The sequence below is a fragment of the Penaeus vannamei genome, chromosome 12, assembly GCF_042767895.1.
Source record: "Penaeus vannamei isolate JL-2024 chromosome 12, ASM4276789v1, whole genome shotgun sequence".
NCBI classification, from domain to species: Eukaryota; Metazoa; Arthropoda; class Malacostraca; order Decapoda; family Penaeidae; genus Penaeus; species Penaeus vannamei.
Window position 1 is genome coordinate 30,945,918 of NC_091560.1, and position 15,000 is coordinate 30,960,917.

Genomic DNA, 15,000 nt, shown 5'->3' on the forward strand with positions numbered 1-15,000 from the left:
ACATTCGCACATTTAGATGCATACACTGATCTACACACTTCCACACATACACACATAAACATTCATACTCACGCTCATACAAATATATGTATATATCGATATATAGATAAAAAATAGATAAATGTCTGCTTAGAGTACACATACAAATATGCATGTACACTGTATAGATGTATATAACATAATATATATGTATATATATATATATATATATATATATATATATATATATATATATATATATATGCTTGTGTGTGTGTTTGGTTTATATGTATGTATATATATGCATATATATGGGTGAGCGTATACATACATGCATATATAAAAACACATACATGCATATGTATATGTATATATGTAAGTATATACAGTATATGTACAATTTTGCATATATACGTACATGTACATGTGCCTGTATATACATGTATATATATGTATATACATATATATATGTACATACATGCATATATATACATATACATATACATACATACATATATATATATATATATATATATATATATATATATATATATATATATATATTATACATACATACATACATACATACATATATATATATATATATATATATATATATATATATATATATATATATATATTCACACACTTAAATATGTACAAATCCCTATAAATGCATATATACATGTGCATACATACATACATACATACATATATATAATATATATATATATATATATATATATATATATATATATATATATATATATATATATACATATATATGTATATATATACGTGTGTGTGTGTGTGAGTGTGTGTGTGTATTTATATAAATATGTAAATGCATATATATATATATATATATATATATATATATATATATATATATATAAATTTATATATGTATATATTCATACATGTATGTGTGTACGCGCGTGTGTATATGTATATGTAGATTGATTTGCCAATTTATTTTTTTATATATTGGCTTGATCGATGCTAAAATGAATACAGTTCCTAGCCAAACCTATTATAAATCATTTAGGTATTCATAGTTGCTAGATTTTGCGTGGAATATGTTGGTGCGTAAAGCAGGTCTCATTATACGCAGATCTCTTAATAATATCAGCGGAATTAAGCGAACAATTTCTTAGTTTCAGCATAATAATACAAATCTTAGTTTCAGGATAATGATAACGGTGAAATCGTGTCGATATACTGAACTTACTGGAGAAAAGAAATGATTTTTTTTTTCATTTTTTTTTTCATTTTCTTATCATGCGTCTGTGGTCTTACAAATCATCGTGGTGATGCCTTCCGTCGTCCCGCTCGCTGTCACATAATAGATAACTTATCTTTTTGTCTGTCTGTCATATCATTAAACAATTGATCTAGTCAGCTGTCTGCTTGTTGCTTCATGTAATGTACTTTTTTCGTGTATGTGTATTTCCTGTGTTTGTGTCTTAGATAGGGAATCACTATATATATACATACATACATACATACATATATATATATATATATATATATATATATATATATATATATATATATATATATATATATATATATATATATATCCGTACAGAATGAGTTTTCACGATAGCAGAAAGGATGATGAATATTGCAGGCGTTTTTCGTCGGAATTGCTGTCAGTGTGGTGCTCGTTATGTCGGAATGGTGATCGGGGTATGTGCGACGGCTTAAAAGATGATTTCGAGACACGTTGGTGTTTAGACTATTTTTGATACTAACATCTATATGCATTTCCCTGTATTTTATTAATTCATTCTATTCTGCGTTCAGTAAATTATTATGCAATGTGGTTTACTTAATCTGAAAAAAGAAAAGGAGATATGAATAATAGAGGCTGGTAAATAAAATAACTGACGCATATATAACATTCAGACAGTAAATTGAAAAAACAATCTAAGCAAAAGTGAAACCGAAAAAGTGAGAAAAAAGTCAGTCACAGAATTCTTTCATCCAAGGTCCGAACACTTTTTGGCGTTCAAGGTGACAATGGTGGGGTTGCTGGGTATAAATTGAAGCCAAGACACGGCCACCGCTGCAGTTGGTCACCTAAGCAGTAACAGTCATGAAGGTTCTGGTGAGTGTGAAGGAAGCTGTACAGTAAAGGTGTCTTATTTTTCTCAATTTCCTAGAAATAGATTAAAAAAAAATATATATATCACTTTCAGTTTTTATGAGATATATCCAATACTGTTATTCAATTGCACAGTTGATCGTCGCCTTGGCTCTGGTCGCCCTGACCGCCGCTCGACCCTCCGACGTGATCGACATCGAGCAGGACCACATGGAGCACGAGCAGGAGGGCGTCCCAGGGACGGCCGTGGAGGGCGAGTACTCGTGGGTAGCGCCCGACGGGAACGAATACGTCATCAAGTACGTCGCCGACCACAACGGGTACCGCGTGGTCGACGACAACGTCCTTCCGGAATTCCGTGACGCCAAGCCCACCGGCGAGGCAGAGGAGGATGACGACTAATGCGAAATGTTTGTCTAATGCTTCCAAGCCGAATCAAAAGAATGTAGATACTGTGACCGCGAAAGGAAATATAATAAATATTACGATTAAATGCTCTAGTTTGACATCATTTCCTTGCATGGAAATCGAATATACTGAACCTTTGCAGCAAAAATAATTAATAACTGAACCCCAGGAGAGATATAACCTCTTCCTTATATCTAATAAACACACCATTTCTAAATACAGACCAATCACATCTTCCCTTCTTTTTCATCTTTGCAAGAAAACGGAGTAAGAAATATGGTAGCAAGGAATTTATTGAGTTCAGTGATCATGCCAAAGTCCATCTTTGTGCTAAAACAGCTGTGATGTATTATCTGTCCCGAATGACAGCATGACGCAGTTTATAATGGTCATGATCTTTATTTGTGCGAAGTCAACAATAATTCAGCTTTTGTTATTGTTCTCCTATTTGTTCCTTCATGTATTCAAAGTTGATATATATTACTCCTTTATCTTCTAAAAGATTATCATATTCTTCTATATATGTGTGTGTGTAATGTAAGTAAAGATTTTAGATTCTAATTCTAATCAAGACGTTTCTCATACTCTGACGGCTTCGCCCTTCTCCTCTTCATTCTTCCTCTCTCTTCTTTCTTTTTCTAAACTGTCTCTATTTTTTATCTCTTTGCTTTCTCTACTTCACTCCATCTCTCTGGACTTCATATGTATTTTACTTGAAAAAGAAGAAAAATATATCGAATAGAAAGTAAAAATAAACGTTACATTATTAAAGTGTAAAACTGTAATATATATATATATATATATATATATATATATATATATATATATATATATATATATATATATATATATATATATATATATATATATATATATATATATATATATATATATATATATATATATATATGAGTGTATATGCAAAAAAAAAAAAAAAAAAAAAAAAAAAAACTGAAAAACGCATATAGTTTAGGCATCTTACATTAAACAGTATAAGTAGGTGCGATCAGAAAGCTTCAAGACTAAGCCTTCACTCGAAAAAAATCCTATTTGATTGAAATCAGGCCGCCTTTCCCTCCGAAGTTGATACACCGCACAGCTATGCGCGGCCCTCCATGCTTACCGTACCCTGGGCGGTCCGTTCTTCCTAAGCACCCTTATTTCACGCTGTATTTCCGCAGCGTCGAAGCGGCCGCGTCGAAGTCTAAAGGGATCTCTGTCAACAGACTCGGGTTGACCTCATTTCATTTATCTGCAATTTATGAAGACTTAGATTAAAAGTATGATTGTCTGTCTACAATAGACAATGGTTCAAACTAAAAGTTTGAATGTTCTTTGGAAAACATACACGTTAAAATATACAGCTGTACACACACATTTATATTATATATAATTACATTTATGTATATTATATATAATTATATATGTATGTGTGTATATACATACATATATATATGTATATATATATATATATATATATATATATATATATATATATATTTACATATATACCACATAATATACATTCATATATATATACATACATACTCACACACATGTATATATATGTATATGAACATGAAAACAGCCACAGTAAGAAAAGAAAATAAACGTTTATTTTCTTTACTTTTTGTGGCTGTTTTCATTTTCATTTTTGTGTACGCTACTGTGTGCTTGTGTTCACATATTCATACCTCTCTCTATATATATACACTCACACATATATATGTATATATATATGCATATACATGAATATATACATATGTATACGTATATATTGTTTATATGCTTTTGTATGGATACATACATGTGTATGTATAAATGTACATATGAATGTATAAATATAAACAAACCCACACACGTGTGTGTGTGCGCGCGCACGCGCGTATGTAATGAAGAAAAATTAGAGCATAGATTGATTTTCATATAAAACATACACTTGTCATATACCAAACACATTACATTTATCTCCTTGCATATTCACTTAAAAGCCGCGTGTCCACAAACATAATCTATTCGAACCAGTCGTTTGGGCAAAAAGTGACACTTGGTCAAAACACAAAACCGAAAAACTGCACTCGCAAGGTCAGTCACAGAATCGTCTTTTAGGTCCCGCGATTGCTGGCCTTCAAGGTGACCAGTGCGATGCGTCTGGGTATAAATGGCGGCGGGACAAGCGCAGGACAACAGTTGCTCTACGAAGCCCATACAATATGAAGGTCCTGGTGAGTTGCAGCACGATTTATATTGCCTATATTTTTCTTGGTTTTCTTTCTATGATTGCTTTCATTTTGAATTAGGTTAGTAAGAAGAATGTGGAGGCTCCTTTGAGTTGCATTTTGTTGGTTTTAAATGTTTCTCTTAAGAATATCTGAAGATAGATTAACAACCACGTTCCGTTTCCCAGCTGATCGTCGCCTTGGCTCTGGTCGCCCTGACCGCCGCTCGACCCTCCGACGTGATCGACATCGAGCAGGACCACATGGAGCACGAGCAGGAGGGCGTCCCAGGAACGGCCGTGGAGGGCGAGTACTCGTGGGTAGCGCCCGACGGGAACGAATACGTCGTCAAGTACGTCGCCGACCGAAACGGGTACCGCGTGGTCGACGACAACGTCCTTCCGGAATTCCGTGACGCCAAACCTGACGGTGAAGCAGAGGAGGCTGACGACGAGTAGTGCCACCATTCTATTGCTAAAATATTTATCTCATATACTTTTGGGCTGTGGTGAAAAGACCATGGGGGAAACTTTCTTCTAATAAATATAAGATAAAATTAATTAGTTTGATATCCACTGCGGTTCCACATACATAAGCTATGATGAATAGATTTTGTTTTGTGAAGGCCTAAAAAAAAAATAGAATAGGATGAGAGGCAACAAGATACAAATCGAAAATAAGTTAAAAAGCAAGGTTAAATATATGAGACACTACTAGAATCTTGAAAACTCAAGTAAGAACTGATACGACACCCTTCTTGGCAGAAAGCATAGATATCGACGAATGAATGAATGGATAAATGGAACAGAATATGTAAATTTGTTATACATTATTCAGTAGCAGAAGATATATAATATTAAGACATCAAGAAAAACTTGAACCAAATTATAGATGCAACTGTTCTATTTGCGTTAGATACACTAGAGCATTAGATCTACTACTAGTACAGTCATTTAAATTCCTTCGATTTCAGTATGAAAACACAGTTACAGTATGGAAACAAAGAAAATTTTCGTTAATATAAGTACAGATCATATATATATAGGTATATATATAAATATATTCATATCCCCAAAATCCTTATTTTGTATCATTGTGTATATATTGGTAATTTCTCTCATTAGTATATAGTGACCAGTAATTTGTCCATTCTCTGTTCTCTACCTAATGGACTGATGTAAATGGGCATGTTACTTTCACTGGATTCTGATATCCATTTACTGCTGTTCTGTAAACTGCTTATATGAATATAAATTTTCGTAATGAGACTCTTCTGGGCTTTTGCGCAAGGCAGTAAATTTTTCACCTACATATTATTGTTTTCTCTTTCCGTCTATATTTTTTTCTTTCTCACCTATCCTTTTCTTTTTTCTCGCTGTAATCATATTATTTGACCACACATGTATGCATACAGATATATGCAAACAAACACACACACACACACAAACTGGCGGTTTCAACCATTTTTTGTAGAATGTGTATCCTAAAATGAAAGCAACTTATTTCCTAATTTCATTTGCGTGCTTTTGTGACGTGATATAAGCAATCGGAATCGCCCTCATTAACCTTAAGCACAACAGCAACACGTCTTGGCATGTACCGAATGGACCGGCGGGCCTATTCCCAGATTTTTTTTTTTTTTTTTTTTTTTTTTTTGCTATACCTTTACCTATCGTTCATTTAACTCACCTTAGTATATTTTACTTGACTTATCTCGTCTTTTAAATGATTCCATAAACATTCTATATGATTTATATCTAGACTGTTTTGTAACATATTTTCCCCATGTTTGTATACGTATTTCACCAAATTATGTTCGAATTGCATAGAAACAGTCGAAATGAAGACAAGTGAGATTTACCTTTTCCCAATCCTCCGATGTCCAATCCTTGTGAGCCATCGCCCAGGCCAGTTGTTTCTTCAGGGTTGTAGGTAGCCTTCGACACCTCAGTTGGCCCCTGCATGGATAGTATCCCATCTCATTTAACTGAGAGCGTACATTAGAAGCCATAGTTCTTACATTCATTAGCCATTTGCTTGGATGATTTTGAGCGATCTTGTTTAACCACATTTACAGCATCCTGTCCTGTCTGTGAGAGGAGACTTTCACATTCTCTTCGAGTGGGTTCATAGTCTTCTAAATTATCTATTTTTCTTTTCACTTTGGCAACTTGGGTTTTGACAACATAAATCTTGGTTATTTCTCGTTGGCCTAGAGACATTTCTTGGAGATAAACTATAAGAGCAGGAAGATCTGCCCAACTAAGCTATTAGTTGGTGGTACAGTAGGCAATCCTGATTTCATTTACACGGTAGAATGGTTAGGTTTAATCAGTCGAGGCAGTGCATGTATTTGCACGCACTATAAGAAATAAAAATGGAAGTCTGGAAGTCCGGTAACTGTGGTAAGGGTCATTTATATCTTTTTGTGTGTTTCTATGTACATATACATACACATCCATATGTGTATGTCTATATAAATGAATGTATAAATAGTTGTGTATATACTGTACATACTTATACATGTATATAGTGTAATGTGATACAAGTGGACTAGCATTTTCCATGGAACTCCATCATTATCAAAAACAATTCATAATTAGAATATTCAGCATACATATATATTGTATGTTTATATACACATAGACATGTGTGTGTGAATACATATACACATACGCACATATAAACGTACTATTAAAGTATCCTCCATCTTTTTGCTATTAGTTTCATTCTCCAAGTCTAATGTTTACTTTAGCATTGATTAAAAGAAACAGCCACCACATGCAAAAGTGAAAAAGCAAGATATAAAAGTATAATTGCTCAAAAGATCGTTCATTTTATCAAGGTCCGAAGAGTTCTAGCCTTCAGGGTGACCGCGCCGATGCACCTGAGTATAAATAGCAGCAGGACAAACACAGGACAACAGTTGCTCTGCAAAGCTCATACAAACATGAAAGTTCTGGTTAGTTCAGAGTATGCTATCTATGTATTTGCAATAATCATTTTGATCTATATAAAACAAAATATCCTTCCAGCCATAGAATGTGGTACAGTTGCCCCATATCTGTAAACAACTAGGAGTTTTATGGATATCTCTAAATTTTAAAATTGTTTCATTTCCCAGCTGATCGTCGCCTTGGCTCTGGTCGCCCTGACCGCCGCTCGACCCTCCGACGTGATCGACATCGAGCAGGACCACATGGAGCACGAGCAGGAGGGCGTCCCAGGGACGGCCGTGGAGGGCGAGTACTCGTGGGTAGCGCCCGACGGCAACGAATACGTCGTCAAGTACGTCGCCGACCGAAACGGGTACCGCGTGGTCGACGACAACGTCCTTCCGGAATTCCGTGACGCCAAGCCCACCGGCGAAGCAGAGGTTGACGATTAATGCCATGAATATGATGTTGGAAATTCATCTCTCGTGTACTTTCGATTGTAATCAAATGAATTGAGATGCTGTGATCATAGGAGAAAATATTACAGTATTAAATATTTTACGATAAATTTGCTTAGTTTGATATCATTTTTAACTTCATGAATGATTATAAATATATATATGCACATATAAACATCCTATTAAAAAAGAGAAATAAATTCAATCAAATGCTAGTTCATTTAAGACATATAAAAGTCAAATATTTATGTATTTTCATGGGGATAATTGACAAATAATCAACACAGATGAAAAAGTAACTAATATTTCGGCATGAGAAAAGGATTCTGTTTTATGCATTTTAAGATATAACGTATTTGAAGGAAATCAAAAGACATGCTTAAATCTTGACACCAGAAAAAGAGGCATAATTGTTATTCTTTTGAATGAAGAATAATGACAATAATTATAAATATGATAATGATCAGTCATAGTGAGGATAATGATAATGGGAAGTGCAATAAATGAATCAATGGACTTATATTCTCTCCTCCCTTTCCCTTTTCTCCTTCCTTTCACTCAATCCCTCTTCTCCCTATCCCTTCCTCTACCTCGTTCTCCCTCTTCTCCCTTCCTTTCTCTTTTCTTTTTCTCCCATCCTCTTGTCATTCTACCATCAGTGCTTACCAACCCTTCACCCCCTCTCATTTGCATACTATATCATAACTGTTGCATTATTAATGATTAGCTTATGATGTAATTAGTTCAGCAAATCAAATACACTTCAGCACCCAAATAACTTTATCAATATTACTAACAAGTTAAACAATCATCTTTGAATATCATATTCTGTGACAAGCGCCAATTTTGAGATACAGATTAAAGACTAGATCTGCTACCTATGATTTTCTTTTTCTAATAAAAATAAATAGCTTACGTGAGATTTGGTTTCTGCACACATGCATATCTACATGTAAATGTCTATACTCATATACATATAAACATGTATACATACACATATACAAATAATCTGCATATATATGCATAAATATGCGCGTGTGTACTAAACATTCACCCCCCACACACATATATGTGTATGTGTAAATGAATTCCTTTATATGCATACAGAATTATATTTATATATATATATATAATATATACAAATACATACATATATATGCATATAAATATATATATATATATATATATATATATATATATATATATATATATATATACACACACACATGTATGTACATGCATATATACAAATATATACATATACACATGTCTACACATTTATGTCTATGTGTGCGTATGCAGAAAAAGGAAAGAATAAAATGCACACATATGTATATGCATATGTGCATACTTATATATAGTATATATATACTCATACACCAGATAGATCAAAAGGCTTAATTTGCATATTCATATACAACATTGATAGCCATCATTTGGTTTACTATTTTGCCTAAATGTTCACTCACATATACATAACTAACCAACATTGAAAAGTGACAGTTACTAGGCTAATAGAATCGAAAAGCTGAACTCACAAGGTCAGTCAACAATTAATTCATCAATTCAAGGTCCGGAAACTCGTGGCCTTCAAGGTGACCGCGGCGGTGCTGGGTATAAATTGCGGCAGGACAAGCAAAGCTCTACAGTTGCTCTACTAAGTCCTCACAAACATGAAGGTTCTGGTGAGTTAGAATATACGATGTGTGGGCAATATTTCATTAGGAATGCACCAACTTTTCTGTAAATTCTGTAGCTTGGTAGGCTTCACTCCAGAGTGTTCTGGCAAGTTTGAACATTTGGGATCTTTTTCATGATCTTTAGTTAAGACATCCATTTAATTGAACATACGTCCTTTACCCCTGTTCCATTTCCCAGCTGATCGTCGCCTTGGCTTTGGTCGCCCTGACCGCCGCTCGACCCTCCGACGTGATCGACATCGAGCAGGACCACATGGAGCACGAGCAGGAGGGCGTCCCAGGAACGGCCGTGGAGGGCGAGTACTCGTGGGTAGCGCCCGACGGGAACGAATACGTCGTCAAGTACGTCGCCGACCGAAACGGGTACCGCGTGGTCGACGACAACGTCCTTCCGGAATTCCGTGACGCGAAGCCCACCGGCGAGGCAGAGGAGGCCGATGACTAGTCCCATGGATTGAAATTTCAAATATTGATTATTCGTACAGTTGTGGGATGTGACCTTGCAGCTATATATGCTGTGAACAAAGGGGAATGTTTCTTGATTAATAAATTTATATTTAATTGAAGCAGTGTGTATTATTCAGACATTAATTAGGGCAAAGGAAAAAATAAACAATATCATTAAAAAAAAAACAATAAAGAAAATCGTACATGATTACATTAATACATGAGAAAATACACCTTGACAACAGAAAACGAAGCATAACTGTTATTCTTTTGCAGGAAGAATGAGAAACAACACTAGGAGAAATAATGATAATTATCAATATAATGATAAAGACCAGTCATAGTGAGGATGATAATGACAATGGGAAGAGCAACAAATGAAACAATGGACTTCAGTTCTCTTCTCCCTCTCTCCCCTTTCCCCTTCATTTCTCTCAATCCCTGTTCTTCCTCTCCCTCTACCTCGTTTCTTTGGATGTTCAAAATCAAAAGGAAAATATTTTATATTACTATTGTTTTAGAGAACAAAATAATTCATGTATCATGGATTTGTAACACTAGTATTTTTCTCAATGCAATTCCCATGCTGACAACTGTAATAACACTAAGGGTTTCATTCGCTTAAAATCATGCTAAACAAAAGTGCTTTGTATATGCAAAATTATTTTCTTAATGTTATCAAAGGAAACAAACGTGATGCTGGATTTGATTTCTGATTCCATATAAATAAAATCTACATGCTCCTAGGCAGGGTGTAATGCAGGGTCACCAAAGCTGGTACTTTTGAGTGCGCCAAGTACAGTTAGTACAGCTTTCAGGTAAATATTAATTTCCTGGGTAATATTCTTTTTTCCGAACGTCTAGGATATATAGATGAGATATGGGGAAACACTGTTGGACGGGCATGTGGCATGGCGAGAGGAGGCCTTTATCGCGCCGCAGTCAGTCTGTTTCACTTTCACTTCTTTCATTTTCACTTTAGTGCGTTGTTGGTAATGTGAAATATTGTATGCTAAATCAGCTATTCTAACAGCTACGATAGTTATCTTCAATAACGAGAAATCTTAATCGTTCTTGTTTTTATTCAAAGTTGCAGACCGATTGTTATGGCACAATGTGTGTGTCGGCCGGGAGAGCAAATCTCAGTTACTTGGTGTGAAATGTGTGGAATTCATGGTGAACAGATTGCAACAGGAACAACGAAGGGAAGGGCAAGAAAACACACGAATATGCCGAAGGCCTTTTCACTATTGCTTCGTCAGGGCATGCCCTGACGAAGCAATAGTGAAAAGATATGCCCTGACGAAGCAATAGTGAAAAGGCCTTCGGCATATTCGTGTGTTTTCTTGCCCTTCCCTTCATTGGTGTGAAATGTACATATTAGCAACCTTCCCAGCAATTAGTAGACAAAATAAATAAATGCTCATCGACATCATAACCTACCGGAGCGTCACAAGAGAAAGGAAAGCGTAATTCTAAATAAATCAAGTAAACATTTTGAATTTTATATTGTTACGTTTTGCTGGTCTGGTACTTTTCAGCAGCCTGAAATGGTACTGCTAGTAAAACAGATTGGCAACCCAGGTCTAATGGGACAAAATTGATACTGTACAGAAATAATTGTAAATTTTCTTGGTCTTATCCATATCCTTCTACTTAATAGCATTATTGTTATAATCATCATTGAAATAATTACCACTATCATGACTATGATCTTCTATAATTACAATTTTTATTACTGCTACTAATATTGTAATTAGTTTTATTAATATTTTACTAGTATAAACATCGATGGAATATTACAGGCGATTCTGTTTATAAAACACATTTTTGATGTGTAGATATTCAAACTTTTTAAAATTATTACATATGGCTTGTGTAATAAAACTGTTATATGTGGAAAGAGCAGCTGTTCTATCATATTCATCTAAAACTAATTAATAATTCGTTTGGAAACATAAGGAAATTGATAAATGAATGAATTATACAATAGTGCATAAACACAAATATGACAAAAATACCGCATTCATCTTTGGTAAACATTTTTATAATTAAACTTATATAAAGTGAAGTCCGCCATTCATCCGTTTTACAACTCAAAATTCCGTTACTTTAATCCACATTATAAAGAACCAAAACCGGACGCTGGAATGGCAACTGCTCGTATCGCAAGTGAAGCTGAAAAAGTGAACACACAAGGTCGGTCACAAAATTCGTTGATCCATTCAAGGTCCGAAGACTACTGACCTTCATCCAGGTGGGCACGGCGGGGCAGCTGGGTATATATTGTAGCCAGGACAGGCAAAGCACAACAGTTGCTTAATTCAGCCAGTCCAAAAATGAAGGTTCTGGTAAGCTACAGCATTCTGTGGTTTTGTTATATTGAATTTTCGTTTCAGCCACACAGCTTTGATATGTATCCTGTACTCATGCTCAGTCTGGGATGTTCCTCTTTCAGTTTGTAGATCAGCAATTTCAGTTTTTAGAATAATAACAGGTACCTCATTTGAACATACATTCTATATATAAATTAATTTTCCCAGCTGATCGTCGCCTTGGCTCTGGTCGCCCTGACCGCCGCTCGACCCTCCGACGTGATCGACATCGAGCAGGACCACATGGAGCACGAGCAGGAGGGCGTCCCAGGAACGGCCGTGGAGGGCGAGTACTCGTGGGTAGCGCCCGACGGGAACGAATACGTCGTCAAGTACGTCGCCGACCACAACGGGTACCGCGTGGTCGACGACAACGTCCTTCCGGAATTCCGCGACGCCAAGCCCACCGGCGAGGCAGAGGAGGATGACGAGTAGCGAGATGACTTGAATCTACATTATTTTCATATACGTAATTTTGTGATGCTTTAAAATAAACTGTTGATAATAAATCTTTAATCAGTTTTTTCCGTACTCCAATGTCCGCTTAGATGCAGTTTCTGTGTAAATTAGGCGTCCCTGATATTCTTTTAAGGACACGCAATCTAAATGTATACAACATGAATCGAGATAGACAATAAGACACTAGAGGAGTAACCAAAAAATACCGAAACCAAACATGTTCTTTGTCACAGTGAACCCCATTCGTCCTTGAAGGCTGCCGATTCGCCGTGTACACAGCGCCGATGACTCTGCGAACGATATTTTGAAAATATTACTATTATTTACTTGCGCTTAAAGACTTTCTCGATCACGTCTCGCCAGATTTGAGGAAATGTTATGACGCAAATAATCTAAGCATAAAGCGGGACCAATATTTGATAAAGGTAGAATAGGCAAATATTAGTTACGGTTCTTGTACTGTGAAATTACACTGTTTTCGCGAAGATAACGGATAATGTGTGTATGTGTTTGTGTTTGTAAGCGTAAATGAGATGGATAGAGATATACAGGGATAAACATATAATTAAAGGAGTGGATAATTTAGTCTACATTTAAGACATCTTCCCCTAATCCAGTTATAATACGGATTGAAAAACTGAATTGTTGGTAACATCCGTTTTTGCTGGATTCTTCATGAAAATCTGCCATACAAGCGAAAATTGTACAGAGTCCTCGGATTACGACGATACGTCTCTACGATGGCGTCTTAACCCGAATTTAGATGGAAGTCGGAATGCACCTAAATACAGTAGATGTGCGTACGTACATAAGCACCGGTCACTCACATTTGCTAATGCAGTATGTATATATGTATTAAAGTCAACCTAAAATGTAAGACTTTTATGACGTACATGCAAACATAACTAGAAATACATGAGAGACAAACTGTAAATAATGTACATGATTTCTAGCGTCGTATCCACAAAACCTCGTAAGTCGAGACCGTCGTAAACTTAGGACCCCCTGTAATAATTTTTGAATATGAAATCAGCGTTTTCTATTTAACTAATTTTCTACACCTTTGATAACGATTAAAAAACGTGTATTTTGAAATGTCTGACCAGTGATTTTACTTATATATATATATATATATATATATATATATATATATATACATATATATATATACATATATATATATATATATATATTATATATATATACATATATATATACATATATATATATATATATATATATATATACATATATATATTATATATATATATATATATATATATATATATATATATTATATATATATATATATATATATATATATAAATATATATATGCAGCGTCATTCGATAAACAATATTAGGGACTAAATATATCCTCCCTGTAAAAAAGATTGCAACAATTACAGAAATAATTCATTCATCTTGCCTTTTCAAATCGTCAATTGATGTAGTACAAATACAGACTCTGTCATCAATTTCTCTAACATAATTAACCCGGTTGTATACGAGAATAAAAACTCCTCTATAAAGTGTACTTCTAAGGAGAAAAAACAAGATAAAATAAAAGTATGAACATATACGACAGTGTAAGCTCTTTTTATCTTCTATCTTTCAGAATATGATAAAACGTAGGTTTGAATCGTAACAGAACCAAAGAGAAAATGAAACCAGCTATTGTCTAAATGATCCTCGGAAATATGCAAATGAAACATAAGAAAAAAAGACCTAAGATCTAGATAAAGAAAACCCACAAGGTCATACGGAGAATTCAAGGCCTGCATACCTTTGATCTGCAAGGTCGTATAGGCGGTGTCGCCGGGTATATATAGTGGCCGGGACAGTCAACACGCAACAGTTGTCTCTGCTGAATCTTCACAAACATGAAAGTTCTGGTAAGTTAGAGTAGA

General features: G+C 34.9%; 6 protein-coding genes and 1 non-coding gene across 7 annotated transcripts in view; all 7 read left to right on the plus strand.

Annotated features, from left to right (window-relative positions):
• LOC113824446 (uncharacterized) overlaps positions 1-15,000 on the plus strand; it is an 81,795-nt gene that overhangs the window by 12,414 nt on the left and 54,381 nt on the right. The gene's annotated exons all lie outside the window — the stretch shown is intronic.
• On the plus strand, positions 2,050-2,582 carry LOC113821796 (cuticle protein CP575). The gene is made up of 2 exons (XM_027374320.2): positions 2,050-2,092; positions 2,225-2,582. Exons 1-2 carry the CDS (start codon positions 2,081-2,083, stop codon positions 2,489-2,491), a joined length of 279 nt encoding a protein of 92 aa, XP_027230121.2. The 5' UTR covers positions 2,050-2,080; the 3' UTR covers positions 2,492-2,582.
• On the plus strand, positions 4,690-5,266 carry LOC138863629 (cuticle protein CP575-like). The gene is made up of 2 exons (XM_070128436.1): positions 4,690-4,722; positions 4,905-5,266. Exons 1-2 carry the CDS (start codon positions 4,711-4,713, stop codon positions 5,172-5,174), a joined length of 282 nt encoding a protein of 93 aa, XP_069984537.1. The 5' UTR covers positions 4,690-4,710; the 3' UTR covers positions 5,175-5,266.
• On the plus strand, positions 7,653-8,214 carry LOC138863630 (cuticle protein CP575-like). The gene is made up of 2 exons (XM_070128437.1): positions 7,653-7,678; positions 7,841-8,214. The coding sequence occupies exons 1-2, from the start codon at positions 7,667-7,669 to the stop codon at positions 8,102-8,104; spliced, it is 276 nt and encodes a 91-aa protein (XP_069984538.1). The 5' UTR covers positions 7,653-7,666; the 3' UTR covers positions 8,105-8,214.
• On the plus strand, positions 9,756-10,376 carry LOC113821824 (cuticle protein CP575-like). Its single transcript, XM_027374345.2, has 2 exons — positions 9,756-9,795; positions 9,989-10,376. The coding sequence occupies exons 1-2, from the start codon at positions 9,784-9,786 to the stop codon at positions 10,253-10,255; spliced, it is 279 nt and encodes a 92-aa protein (XP_027230146.2). The 5' UTR covers positions 9,756-9,783; the 3' UTR covers positions 10,256-10,376.
• LOC113821822 (cuticle protein CP575-like) lies at positions 12,490-13,151 on the plus strand. The gene is made up of 2 exons (XM_027374342.2): positions 12,490-12,608; positions 12,801-13,151. The coding sequence occupies exons 1-2, from the start codon at positions 12,597-12,599 to the stop codon at positions 13,065-13,067; spliced, it is 279 nt and encodes a 92-aa protein (XP_027230143.2). The 5' UTR covers positions 12,490-12,596; the 3' UTR covers positions 13,068-13,151.
• The window catches only part of LOC113821819 (cuticle protein CP575-like), an 837-nt gene continuing 746 nt past the window's right edge, over positions 14,910-15,000 (plus strand). The window contains exon 1 of the mRNA XM_027374340.2: positions 14,910-14,985. Coding sequence (XP_027230141.2) covers positions 14,974-14,985 — 12 coding nt within the window. The 5' untranslated portion in view covers positions 14,910-14,973. The remainder of the gene's footprint in view (positions 14,986-15,000) is intronic.